This window comes from Peromyscus leucopus, chromosome 8b (genome assembly GCF_004664715.2).
Source record: "Peromyscus leucopus breed LL Stock chromosome 8b, UCI_PerLeu_2.1, whole genome shotgun sequence".
In the NCBI taxonomy this organism is placed as follows: Eukaryota; Metazoa; Chordata; class Mammalia; order Rodentia; family Cricetidae; genus Peromyscus; species Peromyscus leucopus.
In genome coordinates this window covers 87,765,574-87,788,885 of record NC_051086.1, presented here as the reverse complement: position 1 = coordinate 87,788,885, position 23,312 = coordinate 87,765,574, and the positions used below count along the sequence as shown (strand labels likewise).

The following is a 23,312-nucleotide window of genomic DNA, read 5'->3' as shown; positions in this document are numbered from 1 at the left end:
TCTTGACTGCTGAGCCATCTCTCCAGCCCCAGTGTATAGCCTAGGCTGGCCTTGACCTTGTGATCTTTCTGCCTCTGTCTCTTTAGCATAACCTACAGGCCAACCACAACTGGCCCATCTGTTCTAAGAAACATATTTCTTTCAAGGCAGTGATGTTGCCGAGTCTTAATTACACGTTTGAGTCTTGAATGATGATGTGTTTGTGAGAGGATGGTGCCGGGGCCATGAGCAGAGGGATCCATAGTGTCCAGCAGACAGTGGACCAATGACAGCCTTGGTGTGACCTAGTTATTGTCAGAGTCCGGCCCTGTGCCACCCTCCTCACCTTCTTGGAGCTACTGACGTGGTTTCCAGACCAATATTTGTTCCTTGTCTTTCCTCTGATTAACAGTCACATTTTTTTTTAAGATTTATTTATTTATTATGTATACAGTGTTCTGCCTGCATGTATGTCTGCAGGTCAGAAGACAAATTTATTGTAGATGTTGCAATTGCTCAGATCTGAGAACCAGTGCTCTTATCCTCTGAGCCATCTCTCCAGCCCCAAACAGTCACATTTTTATTATCCATCCAGTTCTTCCTGATGCAGAGCCCTAGAGAATGAGCCACTTCTTGTAAGGTTAATTGCCAGCTTTTAAAACTCCTGTTAAGTGAATACTAGGGGGATACCACATTGGGAGTCAAAAACGTGCCTTTCAGCAGCCTGATGCCCCACTCACTCAGGGAAGTGAAGGGATCCTCCACACCAAGGCTGACGGCTCTTTGCGACACTGTAATACTACAACACTGGGCACAATTGATGCATGCATGTATTTTCCATGCATTTGATGAGCTTGTAAGATCCCCTATAGGACAGTCTTGTCTGCCATGCTCACCACTGAATCTCCAGTACCCAGCATGTGGTACAAGTTCAGTCAGTATCTGTTGAGTGGATGGGAGAATGAACAAATATTAACTGTCTGCCTACTCTATAAAAGATTTCATGGTGGTCTCTATTAATGATAAAACTAAGTGACATCGTGTCTCCTACAAAGAAGCCCATACGTTGGAAAGAGAAACTGGTAATCAAGCAAATGGCCATAGAATAAAGGTGGAATGTATCAGCAGCCATAATGTGTTGGGGGGACCACATGAGAAGTCAGTTGACTCAACCTGAAGAGGTCAGAAAAAGTTAATGGGAGGAAGGAGCACTTGAGTTGGGCCTGAAGGGTGAATAGGGATTTGAAAAGTCACAGAGGTAAAGGTAAAAAGAACAATATGAACAGAAACAGGAGACCACAGAAACAGTGCAGAAGAAGGGGATAAATTCAGAGTGTGGGCTGATATGTGGTCACTCAAGGCTGAGCCCTGACTCTGCTGTTTATAAGCTATGGCCCAGGACAAGTTACATAACCTTTCTGACATTATAGGATTGTGGTAAAAATGAATAGGGTAACTGGCTACAGAATATGACATGTGCTTGGCACTTATTGAACACTCAGCAAATGTCCATGGACATTATTGTCATTGCTATGAGTACTGGCGGCACAACTTCCATTGGGAATATTCATTTCCTTGGTCTTGGGAAGTAATATAATTCTCTAAATGCTTTCCAAAGCTGCCCTACTGTGCTCTCAGCTGCATAGGGCACTGTTTCTCAAACTTTTTAATGCTGTGACCCTTTAATACAGTTCCTCATGTTGTGGTGACTCCCAACCATGAAATTATTTCATTGCTGTTTCATAACTGTCACTTTACTACTGTTATAAATCATAATGCAAATATCTGATATGCAGGATATTTGATATGTGGCCCCCAAAGGGTTGAGAACCAGTGACATGGGGCATCAGGATGTATTAATTATTTCTAATGCTGTTATAAAATACCCGACAGAAATGAAGGAGGAAAGACTTATTTGGCTAATGGCTCTAGAGGGTTCAGTCTATGTTTGCTTGGTTCCAAATGCTTAAGCAGGACAGCATAACAGTAGGAACATGTGGCAGAGGAGAGCTGCTCACTTCATGGCCAACCTGGAAGCAGAGAGAAGTGTAAGCGGACATTTCTCTCCTGCCTGCCTGTTCCCAAATAAATACACAGAGGCTTATATGAATTGTAAGTACTTGGCCAATAGCTCAGGCTTATTACTAAGTAGCTATTATGTTTTACGTTAACCATATTCCTTATTTATGCTCAGCCACGTGGTGGTACCTTTATTAGCATGGCACGTTCATCTCCTGCTCCCTCTGTGTCTGGCTGGTGACTCCTCTGACTCTGCCCTTCTTTTCCTACCATCCTTAGTTTGCTCACCCCACCTATACTTTCTGACTGGCTACTGGCCAATCAGAGTTTTATTAAACCAATTCAAGTGACACATCTTTACAGTGTACAAGAGGATTATTATTCCACAGCAAGCAAGCCAGGAATTGGGCAGGGATATATCTGTTGTACCCTTGCAAGGACTGACTCCCAGTGACCTATTTCTTCTAGCAAGGCCCCATCTCTCACGTTTCCAGAATCTCTCAAACATTACCAACTAGATCAAAATGCAAGCGTATGGAAGACATATGAGAAACAGACAGGTTGTTTTGGTAGGTTGGATGCTGTTGAACCATGCCTACAACTTCAGAAAGTAATCATGGTAAATGTTTTTGCAGCTTTGGGGTGGAGAGGCCGAGATAACAATTGATCAGCGGAAGTTTGGTGGAGGCCTTTGGGCTATGCGAGGTCATCGCTAACCAGTTTATGGCTGTTTACCTTTGGAAAATCTCTCTCCTCTTTTCATCCAGCTTTTCTTGCTTTCTGCTGCCTTCTCTCGATGGCACTCATGGGATTTATTTAGCAATACTGACCCTCAGCAGGCTATAAGGTAGGCTATCTATGTTCTCTGTGCTTTCTTGGCTCTGTTGGCTGACTATAGACTCCCAGTGCCTTTTGTCTGGCCCTTGGCTACCCTATCCCATCTACCTGCATACCCAGGGCACGCTCCGTGCCTTCCCTTTGTAGCATTGGCACAAGGCTGTACCAGGATTTCTCCATACCTCCATGCTCATTACTAGCATTCCTGTCTCACGAGTTCTCCCCCTGAGCCTTGCTTCTCACCTTGTAGGATGACAATCAGCTGGTCTGAGAAACACGGCCATGGAGCTTGTTGGCTGGCCCATTATTGTGTGGGTGGGAAGGGCTAGCTTGTTCAAATCAGAGCCTGTGTTGGGGTCTGACTTAGCAGGGAGAAGGCAGTGGTAATGATGGGTGGCCTTTCAAGTCACATTGGAGAGGGAGCAGTGTTGTCAGGTCAAAGGAGACATGTGTAGGGGCTGGAGGAGCCTTTTACCATCACCAGGCTACTCTGGCAAAGTTCCCGAATGCCCCGTGTGGGCACAGGACTATGGACTCTTGCTGGGCCAGCCCTTGGGGTTAAAGAGCTGACTCTAGTCCTCAGACTGATGCTGGCAGAGAAGGAAGAGGGATTCTGAACAGGACAGGAAAAAACGCCGGCAGTCTGGGAGACACAGCTCTGGATATTCCTTTGCTTTCCAGGCCCTCCTCCTTGGGATGCCTAAATTGTTGTCTGTCTCTACTGGGCAGAGCTCTCCTGGCAGTGAGCCAGTTCCTCCACTGACCCGCAGGATCGTTGTTGGTATGGTTGGGAGAACGGGGTGACAGTCGCCCGGTGTCGTGGGACCGGCTTCTCACCAGCCGCTCTGCTGTCCTGCGCCCGGTTTGCAGGCCACGGCCAGTGCAACTGTGGGGACTGCGTGTGCGACTCGGACTGGACCGGCTTCTACTGCAACTGCACGACGCGCACCGACACCTGCATGTCCAGCAACGGGCTGCTGTGCAGCGGCCGGGGCAACTGTGAGTGTGGCAGCTGCGTCTGCGTCCAGCCCGGCTCCTATGGAGACACCTGCGAGAAGTGTCCTACCTGCCCAGACGCCTGCTCGTTTAAGAAGTGAGTGAACAGTTTGGAGAGAGTTGAGAGGCCGGAAGAAGGAAGAGGGTCCCTGTGCTAGAACTCCCAACTCTTGAGGATCTGTCTTGGAGAACAGTTGGCTCCGCCAAATGGCTACTTTGCTTTTTTTTCCATGAATGTCTTTCTTTGGGGAAGTTGGAGGTGGTACCAGTCCTGTAGGGACCAAATAGTACCAATTGGAGCAGGCCCTCTTCCAGAGTGCCATCATGGATCCCTCTGCATTGGGTGGGGGATTCACAGAATATTCTCTTAACATTCCAATGCAATGTTCTGATTATGGGAGGTGCAGGGGTTGAAGTCATGGTGGACTTCAGGTGAAATGGCCATTTTGTTGGTACAGACTTGCCCTGTTTGGAAGTCCAAGTCTGTGGCTCTGCCATAGTTAGGTCCACAGTTATGGATTTTGAGCTGTGGTAGAGCCCAGTGCTTAGAAGAAAGAGCCTCATGTTGGCCTTAATGCTCTATTTCACTGTCTTGAAATTCTTAGCTGTGTTTGAATAGAACTTTAATTTTTCAGTGGATTCTCAAATCACATGACCAGTTCTGACTTTAAACCTCCCAGAAGTGATAGGAAGTCACTCTGACTACCACCACCACCACCACCATCATTACCACCACTACCACCACCACCACCCCACCACCCCCCCCCCACCCCCCTCACCACCACTACCATCATTACCACCACTACCACCACCACTACCACCACCATTATCACCATCACCACTATCACCATCACAGCCCTTGAACCGTAATGAAGCCTATTTGAGCTATAATCCCAGCAGTCAGGAGCTCCAGGCAAGGGGACCAAGTTCAAGACAATTAGGCTCTACAGTGAGACTGTCAGATCCAGGGTTGGCTGGCCAGGTCCTGTCTGTGGGTAAGGAGGGCCGCATCCTGATCTCCACAATAATTTCCAGCTGTGTGGCACACTTAGGGCTCTTCCTCTGCTTTAGTTCCTGTGTCCTTTCTCCTCCAGGGAGTGTGTGGAGTGTAAGAAGTTCAACCGGGGAACCCTACATGAAGAAAACACCTGCAACCATTACTGCCGAGACGACATCGAGCCTGTGACAGAGCTGAGTAAGTCCAGCAGGTCTTAAGGGTCTCACACATCCAGGCTGTACATAGTTCCATTTCCATCTCAGAACCTGCCAACTTCCTTCTCTAAAGTGGAAGAGTAGTTCCCACCTCAAGAAATGCTGTGCAGGCCTGATGTGCGGTAGGCACAGGGTGAAGGCTGGCTTCCTGAGAGTCTCCTTCATCCTTGAGAATGTGTTCAGCAGCTCACACTTTCTGCTTCCTGGAGTCCCAAGCTCAGCAAGAGCCCATGTATAGAAGGCTGTAGAAATCAGACAATTCTTCGTTTACCTTTAAAGGAGAGGAAGGTGATATACTAGATGTTATAGAAGCAGAAACCAAGGTGTGGATCTGTGACTGCCCCCCCCCCCAGCTTAGAAGGTGAGTAAAGCAACAGGGCCTGGTGGCATACACCAGTAATACTGCCACTCAGGATCCTGTTACACCTCAGGAAGCTGAGGCTGGCGGATCTTGACTTTGAAGCCAGCCTGGGCTAAAATAGTGAATTCCAGGCCAGTCTGAGCTACAGAACAAGTCCAGTTCTCCAAAAACTATTTTTAAAAAGTGTTAAGGCATTGGAGAGATGGCTCAGTGGTTTAGAGCACTGGCTTCTCTTTCAGAGGACCTGGGTTCAGTTACCAGCACCCACATGGTGGCTAGCAACCACCTGTAACTCCGGTTCTGAAGGATCCAGTGCCCCCTTCTGGCCTCCATGGACACTGCATAGACATGGTGCACAAACATACATATGCAGGCAAAATACCCATATACATAAAATAAAAAACAAAATCTATCAACAGTGTCACATAATCCCCAGGCTTTTGCTTCCAGCTTGTTGGTTTGGAGAGAAACCTTCAGAGTTATGGATATGTAATCATGACTTCCCTCCTAAAGCTCTTTTGACTTTCTAGAGCCCCCCTGAACTAAGACAGAAGTATAGACAGGGGGAGCAAAATCCCCCTACAGTTATCCTGGCCTGTACTTCACGCTGTCTTTAAAGATGATCTTTGAGGCTTTCAGTATATATGATACGTTACCCAAGTTGCCAGGGATTGGGTGGTGCCCGGGAGATGGCAATCTCTGCACAGATTGCCCATGCAGACAGGAAGTGCCTCTTCACGTGAGAGCCACCGGAAGACAGCTTCGGGTAGGGGAGTTGTAAGAGAACCAGGTCTCCAGACCTTGACTGACAGGGGCCCGCAGTGAGCCGGGTGATTCCGGGTTGAAGAAGTGGTATTTCCTCCAGAGGAGACTAGACTTGCTGTGATCAGCTCAGGAGGAAAGGGTGTTTATCTGACCTCACTGAGTCTACTTTTCTTCATGTAGGAATGAAAAACAATGGCTCCCACCTTACAGGGAGAGCTAAGTGACATGAAACAGGCAGTTGCTAACGTACCGTCGGTGTCTGCTTCCCTCTTTCCCGTCTGGGCTTGCCCACTGGTTATCAATGGTTTCCGAAGGCAGCCCTTGTCAGTTTTGCCCGTCTGCATCTGTCGGTATACGGCAAAGCACACCTGGTGGAGAGTAATCCACAGAGTTACTCTAGCAGGGTTCGGAGTGAGAAGGGCTGAAACCTACAAAGCATGATGGGAGTCCGAGATGGGGGGTGTGGTTGTGAAGAGGCGCGCCAGATCGGAAACAGAAGCGAAAGGACTGGAAGGATTGTATCAACAGACTGAGAAGCAACAGGGAAGCAGGGGAAGGAAGAGAGGGAAGGGGAAGCCTGCTGTGTGTGAGCAGCTGTTTGATGCCATTCAGTTCTCACGCAAGGCGGGGACATCGTTTTCCTTTCACGGATGAAGATGATGAGGGCAGATCACAGCCAGCGTCAGAGCTGGTGGGTGGTAGAGATGGGCTTTGGATCAGGACGTACTGACTGTACTGCTACAGCGTGCCCCATTCAGAGGGAGGAGTGAGGACCAAAAAGGGCCCTCGAGAAACAACATTCATCACCGAGGGCCAGTCAGTGCCAATTCCCAGGCGTGATCTCCAATCTGGGCATCTTGCTTCACGTCAGGCAGTTTCCTATCACACACTTGGCGGGATGTCCTGTGACCTGGATTTGGGAAAAGCTCCTGTCTTCTGGGGTTTTGAGTTGTTTCTCATGCTCTCTCTTCCCTGTGTCAGCGGATACCGGCAAGAATGCAGTGAATTGTACCTACAAGAATGAGGACGACTGTGTGGTCAGATTCCAGTACTATGAAGACACCAGTGGAAGAGCCATCCTGTACGTGGTGGAAGAGCCAGGTGAGTGAGCCCCGGGGCCCTGGCCCTGTCTCTAGGGAGAAAGAGACTACCTTGTTGGGCAGGAATTTCTACTTGTAACCCTTTCAAACAGAACAGGCCGAAGAGGCAAGGGGATGTATCACTAAGTCCTAGCAAGAAAGTGACTCACTGGGGCTGGAGAGATGGCTCGCATGGTTACGAGCACTTGATGCTCCCACAGAGGACCTGAGCTTGGTTCCCAGTACCAAGATCAGGTTGCTCACGACCACCTGTGACTCCAGTTCTAGGAGATCTGACACCCTTTGGCTGGCCTCTGCAGTCCACTGCCCTCACACACATACTCTGACATAGACTCAAACACACACACACATAATTAGAAATAAAAATAAAAACTTTGAAAAAAAATTTGGAGACAGGGTTTCTCTGTGTAGTTCTGGCCATCCTGGAAATTGTTCTATATACCAGGCTGGCCTTGAACTCAGACATCAGCCTGCCTCTGCCTTCCTGCTGGGATTAAAGGTGTGTGCTACCACCACCTGACTAAAAATAAATCTTAAAAAAAAAAAGTGGCTTGTTTAATTGAGGAGACAGAAAATTAAGGAGAGGAGGAAGGTGAATATGGCTGTCTCTAAGAGCAACATACAGCCTGGGTCTCTTCGGGTGTTGATGTCAAGGAGTAAGGAATTTAAGTTCTAGGACCTTACAGTCCAGGTATATGGTCTGCTGTGGGGTGGCTGTTGGCCATGAGTAACCTTCCTATCAATTCAAAGGTGTAGTGGTGGGTTTGGCGGACTGACTCAAGGCTGTCTTCCTGAACACTGAAGAGTGCTTGTTCTCTTGGGCCAGAGATGATTCAGTGGGTAAAGGTTCTCACTGCCATGCCTGAGGCCTCCAGCTAAATCCTTAGGCCCCACATGGTAGAAGGAGGGAACCCACTCACAGGTTCTACTCTGACCTCAATATGCTGTGGCATGTGTGTGTGTGTGCGCGCACACACACACACACACACACACACACACACTCACATTCAAATAAATGGCTGTTCAAAAAAGACTATAAAAATGGGGGTTTGCCTTTAAGTCCCGGTATCGAGAGGCGTATGTCCTGCCATACACAGACCAACCATCCAACACTATAAATTAGCTTCACTCTCTCTATCGGTGATGGGAAGTGAACCCAGGAGCTTACACATGCTGAAGCATACGTTCTACCCCTGAGCTATAGCCCAAGCCCAAGCTTGCTTACTTCTTTTAAATATCAGTATGCCATTGTGGAACCAACTGGGGTTCCATAAGTACTAAATTAAATTAGCTGTATGATGTGCGCGCGCGCACGCACACACACACTTTTTTTTTTTTTTTTGAGAGACTCTCATATAGCCTAGGCTAAACTTACTTTGTTATGAGGATGACCTTGAACTTCTGATCTTCCTGCCTCTGCTTGAGTGCTGGAGTTTGGCATGAACCATCAAATCCAGTTTTTATGTGGTGCTGGGGTTCAAAATTTTGCTTACAAATTTGGCTACATTTGGAAGGAAGGGGATGAAGGTGGGACTGTGGAGGCAGGAGAATCCATAGGAGCCACCTTGAGTACCCAGGATACTGTTATCTCGGGTGAGGAGAGTGTGATGCTCTCATGCGCTCTCAGCCCTTCCTAGGCCTCTCATGCTTTATATACAGACTAAGGAATAGAAAGGGCATCATGTTCATTTTACTTAGGGTCCAGGGAAAGCTGTTGTGGGAAGGACAAAGGGAGCCTGCAGATGTGTGGAGCACATCCGTTATGGTTTGACCCCAGCTTCCTACACACTGCGTAGATTTTCCCCATCCCTCCCCCAGCGATACCTCCACCCCTGTGTGTTTCAGGCGGGCATTTGGTCTTTGCTTTTGGCTCTGCTACTAGTTTGTCTCTTTGTCACACAGTCTTTGTTGGTGTTCCTGTTGAATAACTCACCCAAATCATTTGGCTTGGGATTTTGAGACTGGAATCTACTATGGTTATGGGGAGTAAAAGATGATGATAGTCTGGGATGGTTGAACCACCCTGGGGGAATCACTTCTCACGTTCTTCGCCAGTACATCCATTTCTTCACATTGGGAATTGGGAGCCCCAGGTCTAGTGACCTACAGTGCCCGTTGACTTTGTGGTGCTGGAAGCAGAATGTAGGGCCTTGTGCAAGTGTTGTATGTCCAAGTCACACCCTCAGCCAGGGGCCCACATTTCCTCTTGCCTGGCTCTGCCTCTCCTTTGACTAACTCTCTACTATTTCCAGACATTCTAGCTTGGAACAGCATGGGCAGCTGGGTCCTGAAGCTTAGAAAGCGATTATTCTTTCTCTTCACAACCTCATGACCTTGCAGATGTTTTCTTTGAATGGCTGAGTCACTGCAGGGCAGTAAAGAATATTTCCAAATGGATTCAGCCACACGGAATGGGTCTCTGAACTGGGCTCTCTTCACTCATGGATAGGGTGCCAGAACAAACACGGTGTGTTCCATGCAGTATTAAAATAGTAACTTGTTTATCGGAAGTCAGATCGACCTAGACTTCCTATACTTTTGTTTACTAAATCTGCCAACCCTTCCAAGGCTTGTGTGGACCACTGTGGGTCCACTGCTGTGGTTGCGAGGAACCTCCAGAGACACCTGGAATTGTCTCCTGCCTTCCACCCCTAGTCATGACAGTTGTTTTTCTCTAGGATTCTACCTGTGTTGCCCAGACCACCATGTAAAATTCTCACTTTGAGGTTTGAGGGTCAGTCCTATACCTCAAACTTTCAAAGGATTCATAGTTGCTTTTCCCAGAAGAACTGGGGCTCTTTGCTCCTGGTCATTTGGACACTGGAACCACACAGGCTCTCTCCAGGAGCCCCTTAATTATAGATAGGTTATAATTTGGTGGGTTGGGAAATGGCCAGAGTGGTTTGTGGTAGCGGTTGTTTTGGGGTAGTATGTGGTGAGCTGGGGTGTCTGTTTAGAGAAGAAGGTGGGAGACAGAGTAGAAAGTGGGCGTGACTTCCTCTCCAGACTCATCAACATCCATATATACAAACACCTGGTTTCATAACACTGGAAGTTGCCGGTATGAGATCACTTGTTGGACACCTGAGGCTTATGGGAAGCTGAGCTCTACAGAATATGATTGGCTGACCGGTGAAGGGGTGACATAGCCTGTCTGCTTTGGTTGTTGTCTGGGGTTGAACGAAGAAGTCGGCTTCTGATAGGGTTAAGATTTTAGATGACTAAATATTACCCTGGCCGGCAGGTATCCTGGTCTCTAAGGATGCTGAGAAGGCCACCGAGCATCTGGCTCTCAGAGCTGTAAATATCTGAACCAGGGCAAGAGACTCGATTGCCAACGGGACAGTAAGTGAAAAGGCCAGGCCTAAGACCACCACCAGTGACAAGGGCAGCCAGTGTTGGTGGAGGAGCTAACTTTGTGCTGTTCTGAGCTCTTTAAATCTGTCTAGCTCAGTCGTTGCTCGTCACAAGTTCTTGAATGGGTTTGAGTAGTTGTTCCATTTTAAAGATAGAAAAACAGGAAACAGACACCCAGAAAAGTTAGTTTATTGAAGGGCAGATAAACAAAGTAAGCATTAAGTCAGTATTCAAACCCAGGCAGTCTTGGCTCCAGAGTGCCCAGTGGCACAGACCCAAGGACAAGTCACTTTGCCTGTGCTTAGGGGAGAGAGGGAAGAGAGAGAGGGCTCTGGTAAGTAGAAAACAAATGTCCCGAATATAAAAGGCTAGCTGCTCCCACCTCTAGCCAGTGGCTGCTCTATAGGAAGGTATGTTCTAGTATGGACAAGGGTGTATGTGTGTGTGTGTGTGTGTGTGTGTGTGTGTGTGTGTGTCTGTCTGTCTGTCTGTCTGTCTGTCTGTCTGTCTGTCTGTCTGTCTGCCCCTGTTTTTGTAGTGCTAGGGATAGAGGCCAAGGCTTCATGGAAAATAGCAAGATCTTACCACCAAGCTTAGTCACTCACCAAATCAATTTTTTAAATTGTTTTTGAGATTTATGTGTATGAGTGACTTGCCTGCTTGTAGGTATATGCACCATATGCATGCCTGGATGCCAGGAGAGGTGAGAAGAGGGCATCAGATGGTCTGGAGTTATAGATGGTTCTGGGCCACCATGTGGGTACTGGGAACTTAATGTGGGTTCTCTGAAATTTCAGCAAGTGCTCTTAGCCTCTGCGCCATCTCTCCACTAAGTTTTAAATGTACACTTGGGTGAACCTGCACCGAAGGTAAGCTTCAGCCTGAAAACTCTAATTTAGACCACTCAGGGCCGATTACTGCTGTCCCCCTTTAAAAAGTGATGAAATTACTGTTTTGATGGTCTTATTTCCAGTTCTCTGTTCATTTGTTAAGACCTCATTCCTAGACATATCTGGTGACTCCTGCTCTCTGCCTCTGCCTCCTAGAGTGTCCCAAGGGTCCTGACATCCTGGTGGTCCTGATGTCAGTGATGGGAGCCATTCTGCTCATCGGTCTTGCTACTCTGCTCATCTGGAAGCTACTCATCACCATCCATGACCGGAAGGAATTTGCTAAGTTCGAGGAAGAACGAGCCAGAGCCAAGTGGGACACAGTAAGAGGCTGGGCTGGGCTGGGCTTCGTGTTCCCTTAAGTCTTTGGTTGAAGAACCTGAGGCAGCAGATGCTCACTGTGGTCGAAGTCAGCCCCGACAGTTGTCCCCTAGTTATCCTCTGTTCTAGACGCTGGGAGATGGTTTGACTGTCCTTTTGTCTTTATACTTCATGAAAACCCCTAAAACCTTCTGCCTCACAGTGACACATGTCATGATCACTGTCTGCGTACACATAGGATATCGTGGCGAAGGGAGAAACTCACCTCCAGTTGAGGGAGACAGGACAAATCCATATCATGAACGTAGAACACACCCTACAGTGGTAAGGAAGTCTGAAGTTTAAACATGAATAGAAAGTGACAGAATAGCTAACATTTAATGAAGACTGTACACCAAGAGCTATTCTAAATGCTTGTGATACCTTACTTTGTTTTATCTCTGTAACAGCCCTTTTGATGGACAGTATTATCATCCCCATTCTATAGTTAAGGAAGCTGAGGGCAGAGAATTAAAGTAGCTTTCATGATGCAGAAAGGAATTAGGTGACTCCAGGAATTACTTTTGGGGACAAACTCATAGATGTAGTGGCAGTGTATCTATTTACTTCATCCTCTTCTTTTCTGCAAATGAGAAGTAGTAGCTTCCAGACAGGGATTCTCTGGGGGACCAAGAATGCAGTTTATCCTGATTTAATCCACCCAAACGAGCGTATTTTAAAAATTGTGTGTGTGTGTGTGTGTGTGTGTGTGTGTGTGTGTGTGTGTGTGTGCGCGCGCTCACATGCCATGGCATTTGTGCAGAGGTCAGGGGACAACTTGCAGGAGTCAGTTCTCTTCTTCCTTGTGGGTTCTGAGGACCGAACTCAGCAGGTTTCCCCCACCTGTGCCAGCTTGCCAGCCTATCCAATGAGCATTTTTTGAGAACCATCTGTATATTTAATTTTAGTCCATTCTCCTTTTGTTCACTTTATTTTCCCTGGACCTACCAAGTGACCATTTGACTCTAGAGCATCCAGGGTCAGGCTGTAACTTTGTTCCTGGTGACCCCAGACTTTGTATCCACTGGACCACTTTGTATCCACTGTTGGGACTGTGTAGAACATTTTGAGCCACCGAGGGACCAAAGAATGTTCTAAATTTCTTGAACTACTATTAATGGGGGATTCATCACTTTTTGTTGGGAAATGATTTTAGAAACCAGTAAAGGCCTTCTGTTTTCTTGAGCACACAACCGGTTTGTGGGTAGCAACAGGTTTGATTCAAGAAATAAGACAAAGTTAAGAATTATTTCAGCAAAAGCTGGGCTCTGTGTTCTAACCCCACCTACATTTTCCTTTCTGGCTCATACTGCCTGGCACTGCCTTGATGAAGGAAAAGAAAGAGCAGGGAGAGAAGAAATAGGAGAGATGTGGTAAAATGGCACATTATTTTGACGTAGCTGAAGTTTTCTCCAGTCCTGCCTGGCCCATGGTCAGGACAAATCTCTCTCACCCGCCAGTCCCACAGCTGCTCAGACCCAACCAAGTAAACACACAGAGACTTACATTACTTACAAACTGTATGGCTGTGGCAGCTTCTTGTTATCTAGTTCTTCTATCTTAAATTAACCCATTTCTGTAAATCTATACCTTGCCACATGGCTCGTGGCTTACCAGTAGCTTACATGTTTGTACTCATGGCGGCAGCTGGCAGCGTCTCCTGACTCAGCCTTCCTGTTCCCAGAATTCTCTTCTCTGTTTCTCCCGCCTCTACTTCCTGCCTGGCTACTGGCCAATCAGCATTTTATTTATACAGAGTGATATCCATTTTGGGACTGCCAAGATCTAACGGGTACCCACTCCCAACAGTTATGGGCTGAATAAAAAATCCTTGAAATAGCAGCAGACTAGCAACACACCATCTCTCCTCTTCTTATTTCCCGTCTAGTCCCATCCTCAGAGCAAAAGTGTAAATGTGAGCACGGCTCCTTTTGACAGTTCGCTCTAGAGAAGGATGTCTTGGGTAAAATTCTCAGATGAAATTCAACTGTTGAGGGTAAGGCAGTGTAAGGAACTGACCATGAGGTTCTCTTCTGTTCTTTTTGCAGGCAAACAACCCACTGTATAAAGAGGCCACCTCCACCTTCACCAATATCACCTACCGGGGCACTTAATGAGAAGAAGTCATCCTTAGACCATTGTCCGATTAGGCCAGGATTGTGGGAGTCTCTGCCATCATGTTTACAGGGGACAGTATTTGTGGGTGGGATTAGGGGCTTGGATTGGGCTGGGAAAATGTCAGTATGTGGGAGTGTGTCTCTGTGTGTATGTATATGTATGTGTTGAGTGTGGGGAAATGTGTAATTTAAAATGTGTGATGTGTCCCTATAGGCAGAGCTACACGGCCTTTGCCCTCAGAATCCCTCTTGAAGGGAGTCTTCCTGCTTAGCTTGAGGGGAACTCATGATGCTGAGCAGATGCTCTTCATGGCCTCTGAGAAGCCAGCTTGCCTGGTCAGGCCGTTCTCCCAGAAGAGAAGGGCGCGGCTGGGGTGCTTCCTTCCAGAGGAAGTGATGCCAAGCCTCGAGCCTACACTGAGTTTGTAAGTTTCTGGTTCTTGGGCCTGTCAGTGGCCACGGTAGAAACTGCTTGGCTTTGGAGACTGGCTATATCATTTGTGCCTCTGCCCACCTCTCCTCCCTCAGGCTGGAGGTGGATCGGGAGAAACGAGCCCTCAAGAGCTGTCTGCATCTTTCGCCATCACCTCAGCCCCGCTATGGGTCTCTCACAAGGAAAGTCCTGGATACCTGGCTCTTTGGCCTATTGAGCATGAAGATGTCAGGGCCACTCAGGGGTCATGCATGGCCTGGGGGGTGTGCCAGCACCTCCAAGGTCATAATCGCAGTCATTCTTCCCTAGAGATTTGTGTAGAAGTGTCACCTTTACGTCGACACCATCTCTTACCTCCTACTTCTGCATTCTCATTGTTACAGACTGCTCTGCACTGAGGATATGACCAGATGCCTTCCCCTCAGGGGAGAGTGCTTTGATCAGAACTAGAGGTCCAGCCCCACTCTCCAGGCCTTCTGCTCCTCTTCCCAGGCACCTCCTCCACACACCTCATCCCTTGCCTCTGTGCACTACACCCATCCATGGGGGTGATTGTCTTTAGCTACCTCTTGGGTGTCTTGTGAAGGGGTCATTCCCATTAGTCTGCTGAGCAAAGTGCTGGGAAGGAATGGTCGGCCAGTTGGATCTGCGTGTGTGGCCTGTTCTCCTCAGGGTTGGACAAGCCTTTAATCTGGGAGGCCTCAAGTGCAATTTATTTTATTCTCTGTGGGGACACCCAAAATGATGATGAGGTTCACTCACTGTAAAGGAGCATGTAGAGAAACATACTTGCATTATTATATTGTAACTTTATATGATGACAAGGGAGAGCATAAAACCCCACAGACTCTGTGGGATACTGGCACTCCCTTGTGGCGTCATTCTTAGTAATTTGCCACTCAGTTTCTGAGTCCCTAAGGGGCTCCCTCTTCCTGGAAGCATGTGAGGATGGGTATGTGGATATATCGAACTTTCTTTTTTTTTTTTTTTTTTTTTTTTTTTTTTTGGTTTTTCGAGACAGGGTTTCTCTGTGTAGCTTTGCACCTTTTCCTGGTACTCACTTGGTAGCCCAGGCTGGCCTTGAACTCACAGAGATCCACCTGGCTCTGCCTCCCGAGTGCTGGGATTAAAGGCGTGCGCCACCACCGCCCGGCCGAACCTTTCTTAAGGAGGGTGTTAAAACACCCACCACCTAAAGAAAAGAGACCTCTAACAGTGTTCTTGATGATCAGAAAGTCTGAGTCTTGGCCTCAGGGTTGCAGCTATTTTTTTTTTTTTTAATGTTAAAAGAAAGCCACTTTCTTTTCCCTGGAGTTCAGTTTTCTAGTCTGAAAAATGCGTTTGGAACAGGTACTTGGAAGGTTGATTTCAAGTGTCAATATTCTTTTAACGTTTTTGAAAGACAGGGTCTTATGTAGCCCAGGATGGCCTTGAACTTGCTGTGTAGCAAAGGATGACTTGAACTTCCGACCCTATTTGCCGCCACCTCTCAGGTGCTAGAATTGCAGGCATGTGCTATCAAGCCTGATTTATGAGGTACTGGGAATAGAACCTGGGACTTCACACATGCTAGGCAAGAACACTACCAACTGAGTTATAGTTCCAGCTTTAGTATCAACATCTGAAGATGCTGAGATTGAACATGGTATCAAGCATGCAGCCAAGACACTGAGGTCAGTGGTAGAATGCTTATGGAATGCTCTGGGTTTGACTCTCAGCACTGAAAACATTTATTGTGTGTATGTGTGTGTATGTGTGTGTACGTGTGTGTGTGTGTGTGTGTGTGTGTGTGTGTGTGTGTGTTGCTGTTGCTAGTGTTTGTTTTTCAGTTTTGAGAAATCTGAATTTCCTTGGTTTTTATGAGTGGATGTCATTCTCACAACGTCTCAGTGAATCTCATTCTTTCTCAGAATCGTTTGTTAATGGGTGCACCTAATGTAGCACTTGGTTATCATCCAATTAGTTATTTGTACCTTCATATCAGGGAAGACCATCAGTAAGGAGCGGCTGGCCCAGGTGTTCGTGTTGAGAACAGGAATAAACCAATGACTGTCCTGTCCTTGGGTGACTCTAGGGTTAGGAGGTAGGGATATGGTAGAGGGATAAATGAGGGACTGGGTAGGATGATCGTGGATCTAAGTTTAGATATTCACCGTAACCTTCAGTTACTGAGGCAGAGTCCATGAGAGTAGAGTGGGATTTTTCTTTAGAGATGATTTAGATGAGGAAACTATCAGAGGAAGAAGGAAATGTATTAAAAGGACGAAAAGGTGAATGGGAATCTTGTCTGTTTCTGGAATGAGGCTTGTGGTTCTTGAGGACCAGCAATGTTCATCAGCATTGGGATACCTGGAGCTGTTTTCACCAAAGGCCGAGGAACAGTCCATTTGGTATCATGAGAGTGACCATCTAAAATTGTTCTGGCATTGAGCAATCCAGCACAGAGAGATTGTGCCCTGTTCTTTTATAGGTAATTTCGGTCCGGTCCGGTGTCTGAGGACAGTAATAGGAAACAGAACATGCCCATGGGATACATTGTTGCATTTGGAGTCAATGGAACATGCCTGTGTGACACATTGTTGCATTTGGAGTCAGTTGTTTCTCTCCCAGATAGTCTGAAGTTGCCCGTGACACCAAGATATTTCTCTTTGTCAATTTCTGGCTGGAATTACTTAAGCACCTTCCTGACTTCCTCACCACCTCCTCCGAGTTGTGTAATGGAATTAAATGTGCTTTCCAAAAGAATTGGCCTAAGGCTACCCCATGCTTCCTGTGTTGTTATTTCTGATTTCTCTGGGTGCAAAGAGTGTAGCTGCTTCCAAATGTAACAGAATGGTGATAACTGTGGGAACTGGGACTAGCTTTGGAATCCAGAATTTCAAAATGAGAAGGTCATTACTTTCTAAGGTTTTGTTTTTCTTAAAATGGGGATTATTTAGGAACTTTTGAAAACAAAGCAGAACAGACTTGTCAACATAGCCTAGGCCTTGCCTGTGGGAATCACAAACCAGTGAAGGCTTCGTGGCAAATTATTTTCAGGATATTTATATGCCTAACTACTACTTAAAATGGCTCGTGGCACAGTGTGGCCCTGGGACCAACAGTAGCAGTATGGCCTAGAAAGTTTAAAAAAATGAGCTTGACAGCTCAGTGGTTAAGAATGACTTCTGCTCTTTCAGAGTTCAGTTCCCAACTACCTGCAACTCCAGCACCAGAGGCTCTCTTTCTGGTGTCCATGGGAACCTGCACATACATGTATGTACATACAAACAGACAGACAGACACACTCATACAAACACACACCAAGAAATGAAAATGGACAAGTCTTACCCAGACTCTCTCATACGTTCTGAGGAATGTTGAGTTGTCCTGTTGTGGGAGTGTGGACACATAAATCTGGGGAGTACAAGTGAGTCACGTCAGAAGGCCTAGTGATACAGTCATAAGACATGGTAAACAAAAGATAAGAGGCAGCTGCCAGGGGAACAAGACATACTTTTTCACAGTAAGTCTTTAAAAAAAATAAATAGGAGTACACACTAAAATAATGATTGAAGCATAGTATGGTAAATACATAGCCAGCAACATAGCTGTTATCAAGTATTGTATACTGTATACAACTGTAGGTTTTATACTTTGACAGCAACAGGTTAATTCATGTGTTTATATATTATATGATAACTATGATGTCACTAAGTGATAAGAAAATTCAACTCTGTTATAATCTTACGAGACTACTGTCATGTATACAAAATGCTGTCATATGTCATATAAGGACTGAATAACAAAATCTGAGGGGATGGGAACGAATACAGAGATCCATAGCCAGACATTACACAGACAGTGAGAGACCTTGAAACACTCAACCATCAGATCTCTTCCCCCCAGAGCTTAGGGGACCCCAAGGAAGAGGAGGCAGAAAGAGTATAAGAGCCAGAGGGGATGGAGGACACCAAGGAAACAAGGACCTCTAAATCAGTATGAGCAAAGCTCATATGAACTCACAGACGGAAGCATCACGCACAGGGCCTGCACAGGTCTGTACCGGGTCCTCTGTTTATGATAGCTTCCAGGGTAGTGTTTATATGGGATTCCTGAGTGTGTGAACAGGTGGGTCTCTGACTCCTGAGCCTTCTCTTGGGCTCTTTTCCTTCTGTTGGTTTGTCTTGTCCAACTTTGATGTGATAGTTTTTGTTTTATCTTATGACACTTTATTTTGCTGTATTTTATTATTATCTCTTAGAAACCTGTTCTTTTCTAAAGACGGAAAGAGAGTGGATCTGGATGGGAGGGGAGGTGGGAAGGAACTAGGAGGAGAAACTGTAATCAGGATATGTAAGAAAATAATCTATTTTCAAAAGAGGAAAAAAAGTGGAAAGTTTGAGGGTGGAGTCCAGCAATCTGTTTTAACGTGCCCTCCCAGTGATTCTGCTGAATGTTTGTTTGAGAAAACTAACGTTAGAATACTTCAGGGCCATTGTTTGTGTCCTGACATAGACGTTTATCATTAGTTCAGTTACTAGACTGTAGACATTCACGGATGGGTGGGTTCAGAAAGCCAGATATTCACTCACACGAAAAATCCCTTTAAACATTTTTTTTTTAAAAAAAAATTATATTTGTGTGTGCGTGAGAGAGAGAGAGAGAGAGAGAGGGACAGAGACAGAGACAGGAGAGGGAGGGAGGTTAGAAGATAACTTGGTAGGAGTTGGGTCTCTCCTTCCATCAAGTGGGTCCTGAAGATTGAACTCAGGGTTTGGTGGCAAGTGCCTTTACTCACTGAACCATCTTGCCAGCCCTGAAAATTAACTTTTGATTCATTTTGATTTAGGAATTCTTGAGTTTCTTCATAGCCACAAGTTCCTTAAAAACAAACAAAACAACAAAAACTAAAAGAAGCAATAGATGGGGGTCCTGAAAAACAAGTATAAGGATATACTTACATCAGTCTTTTTCTTTGCCTCATAAATTCTTTACATAATGAACATTTTGGGAGGCCGGAGAAATGGTCAGTGGTTAAGAATGCATAATTGCTTTTGCAGAAGACACAAATTCAGTTCCAGCACTCAGGTTAAGGCCACGCCAGCACCTGTAACTCTGACTTCTGAGGATCTGCTGCCATCTTCTGGAGACTGTGTGCACCTGCACTCAAGTGCACATACCCTCCCCTCCTTGTGCATAATTAATTTTTTTTTTTTTTTTTTTTTCCGAGACAGGGTTTCTCTGTGTAGCTTTGCGCCTTTCCTGGATCTCGCTCTGCAGACCAGGCTGGCCTTGAACTCCCAAAGATCCACCTGCCTCTGCCTCCCGAGTGCTGGGATTAAAGGCATGCGCCACCACCGCCTGGCTTCCCTGTGCATAATTTTAAAAAGTCCTGTGAGAGGGCATGATAATACATGCCTTCAATCCCAGCACTTGGGAAACAGAAGAGGACAGATCTCTGTAAGTTCCAGGCCAGCAGGGTACACAGTGAGACACTGTTCCCCCCCAAAATCTTTGAAATAAACATTTGGGGACAGAGAGATGGCACAATGGTTAAGAGAACCCACTACTGTTCCAGAGGACCAGGGTTCAATTCCCAGCACTGACATGGTGGCTCTAAATTGTTTGTAACTCCAGTCCCAGAGGATCTGATGTCCTCTTTTGGCCTCTTCAGGTACTGGGCATGAATGCAGGGTACAGACATACATGCAGACAAAACACGCATACACATAAATCAAAAAACTCTTTTTGGCAACACAATATACAACATCATAAAAAATACTTGCATGGACATTGACTATCATTTCATGCTGAAATCCTGTGGGATTTGTCTACAGTTGTATCACCCTAAATGTGACCAATCTTGTCTGAGGTCTTGTGAGGGTCTCTCTGTCTCATTTATATTTAGGCATTTGGTAACTAAATGTCTGGGGATGGAATTTTTGTGTTATTGTTTCTGTGACAAACACTTGAGAGAAATGCAAGAGGAAAGAGTTATTTTAGGTCACAGTTTTGAGGTTTCAACCCATGGTTGGCTGGACCCATTGCTTTTTGGTAAGACAGAAACACTGTGGTGGGAGGGCCTGGTGAAGACTATTCTTCATGGTAGACAGGAAAAGAGGAAGGGCTGGGGATGAAATAGCCTTTCAAAGGTATACACCTGTGACCTCTTCCTCCAGCCAGGCCCTCTCTCCTAGTTTTCACCACCTCAATGCCATCAAATTATGAATCCATTGCAATTTGACAGAATGTGAATCTGTTGATTAGATCTAGAGACTTTCTGATCTGAACACCTCCTTAAAATCCCTCTGACTATTGCAGTGGGGGTGAGTCTGGGGCAAATAAGGTATTAGTAATTGCGTGTGTGAGTGGGGCACGGGGAGGTATTTGGTATCCAGACCCTAACATTTTGCTCTCCGAAGCTTGTGTCTATCTTCTGATGAAAAATTCAGCTAGTCCTTTTTCGAGAGTCTCCATAGTATCAACGCTCCACTGTGCAATCCAAAGTCTCCTCTGAAGTTCTAAGCTGGGCACCTTTGTGAAAAAAATCAACAAACAAGTACACGCTTTGAGAAGCAATGGGGACCAGTGTGGTGGCCCAGTGAGTGAAGCGCTTGCCGTGTGAGCCTGATGACCTGAGTTCAATCCCTGGAACCCAGAGAAAGGTGGAAGGAGAGAGGCAACTCCACAAAGTTGTCTGTCCACACGTCATATGCACACACACACACACACACACACACACACGCACGCACACACACAGAAATTAAAAAATAAAAATTTAAGTGGGGGAATTGGAGCACAGAAAGAGTGGGACTAGAGCATGATTTTTGCCTTTCGTGGCAAACCATTCTGTAGCTCTTTGTCCTACATCTGGGGTGTTGTAAGTTATGATGTGCTGGGCAACCCTGTCCCTGCGGCCTTGTCCTTTGCAGCCCATACAGCTCTTCTAGTAGGCTGGGTCTATATACTACCTACAGCTTTCTTCAGAAGAGTCTACGTTCCGGCCATCTCCAATGTCCTAGTCTTCACTGCAGCTCTGGCTTTTTTTTTTTTTTTTTTTTTTTTTTTTGAGACAGGGTTTTCTCTGTGTAGCTTGCCTTTCCTGGATCTCGCTCTGTAGACCAGGCTGGTCTCGAACTCACAGAGATCCGCCTGCCTCTGCCTCCCAAGTGCTGGGTTTTTTTGTTTTTTTTTTTTTTTTTTTTTTTTTTTACAGCTATGTGCATTACTATCTCCAGGGGTGACTCTGGCACACACTGCCTGACCTCCTTAGGCCTCCCCTTCAAATCTGAAGGAAGCCTTCTTGACTTCACAAGGTTTGCACTTTGCATACCTGAAAAACCAGCATGCCACGGAGGATGCCAGTGCTTCTGGGTGTTCAGGATGGCTGAGTATGGAGAAACTTCCCTACAAAGTTCTGTGCAACAGAGCAATCAGGATCTCTCTTCTCAAAGCAAAGCCTTTCAAATAAGTTTATTCCTCTGCTCTACTTCTTGCTCCAGATCTCTCTGAAAACTTAGCTCAGCTGGTGATGCCCAAGCACTGCCTGTGTGTTTTACTGTCTTGAGATTTTCCCCATCCGATAAACAATTTATCACCTTAAGAGTCAGTCTCATACAATGTCTTGGGGGGGGAGATGGACAAGTGTGTGTGTGTGTGTGTGTGTGTGTGTGTGTGTGTGTGTGTGTGCATGTGTGCATGTGTGCATGTATATGCCAGGATGTAACACAAATGACTTCCAATCCCATTTCCAACAAAGTCCTCATTCTATATGAAACTTGATGAATGTGATCTTTACTGTCCACATCTCAGGGTGACTGGTGTGTGGAGCAGCAACTGTGTTAGGATTGTCTAGAGCAGCGGTTCTCAACCTTCCTCATGCTGCGACCCTAATACAGTTCCTCGCGTGTGGTGATACCCAACCATAAAATTATTTCCATTGCTACTTCATAACTGTAATTTTGCTTCTGTTATGAATCATGATGTAAATATCTGTGTTTTCTGATGGGCTTAGGCGACCTCTGCGAAAGGGTTGTTCAACCCCAAAGGGTCAAGACCCACAGGTTTAGAACTGCTGGACTAGAGGAAGCACATCTATAGAATGAATATATATTACAAAGGGTATTTATTAGGCTGGCTTACACAAAGCATGCTGGGTAGGCCAACAATGGCTGCTCACTGAAAAGGCTGAGAATACCCACTAGCTGCTCAGTCCCTGAAGCTGGATGCCTCAGCGGCAGTGTCACAATCTGGAGCTGAAGGCCTGGAGGCCTGGAGTGATGCTGGTCTTCAGACTGCATTGGAAGGCTGACAAAGCTGGGTTCTGATGTCAGTGAAGGATGGGCAGCAGCATTGGCTGCAAGCGAGTGGATGCACTCACCAGCAAGGGGCAAAGTGGGCAACAGCAACAGCTTTTCTTTTAGACTTCAGATCTGGGCAATGGAGGAAGTACCACTCACTCCAGGGAAGGGTCCTCCCCCTCCTTCTGGGAGGCAGGTTTACAGGGCCACGCCAAAGCAGGTTTTAGTTGAATTCAGATCTGGTCAAATAAATAACCAAAATTACCCATCACAGCAAACAGGGGACCCACTTTGGATGTGAGTGGCACCAACCAAAGGCAAGGGGCCTGGTCAGAACAAAAGGAAAGAAACAGCAGAACAGAAGGAGGCTACCCAGTAAGTGGAGACTCCGGTCTTGACCAGATGTGTCCAGCCCCATGGTCTTTTTGTTTTTGAGACAGTTTCATGTAGCCCACTCTGAAATCACTATACAACCTATGATGGCCTTCAACTTCTGATCCTCCAGCCTTCATCTCTTGAGCACTGGGATTTGAACCCAGGGCTTTATGCATTGTAAACAAACTATACCAACTGAGCTACATCCTCAGCTACTCTGAAAAAAATT

General features: G+C 46.3%; 1 protein-coding gene across 1 annotated transcript in view; it reads left to right on the top strand.

Moving 5' to 3' along the window:
• Itgb3 (integrin subunit beta 3) overlaps positions 1–14,867 on the top strand; it is a 58,289-nt gene extending 43,422 nt beyond the window's left edge. Inside the window, exons 11-15 of the mRNA XM_028882698.2 lie at positions 3,706–3,928; positions 4,926–5,026; positions 7,151–7,270; positions 11,673–11,839; positions 13,925–14,867. Of these exons, the coding sequence (XP_028738531.1) occupies positions 3,706–3,928; positions 4,926–5,026; positions 7,151–7,270; positions 11,673–11,839; positions 13,925–13,990 (677 nt within the window). The 3' untranslated portion in view covers positions 13,991–14,867. The remainder of the gene's footprint in view (positions 1–3,705; positions 3,929–4,925; positions 5,027–7,150; positions 7,271–11,672; positions 11,840–13,924) is intronic.
• The last annotated feature ends 8,445 nt before the right edge of the window (positions 14,868–23,312 follow it).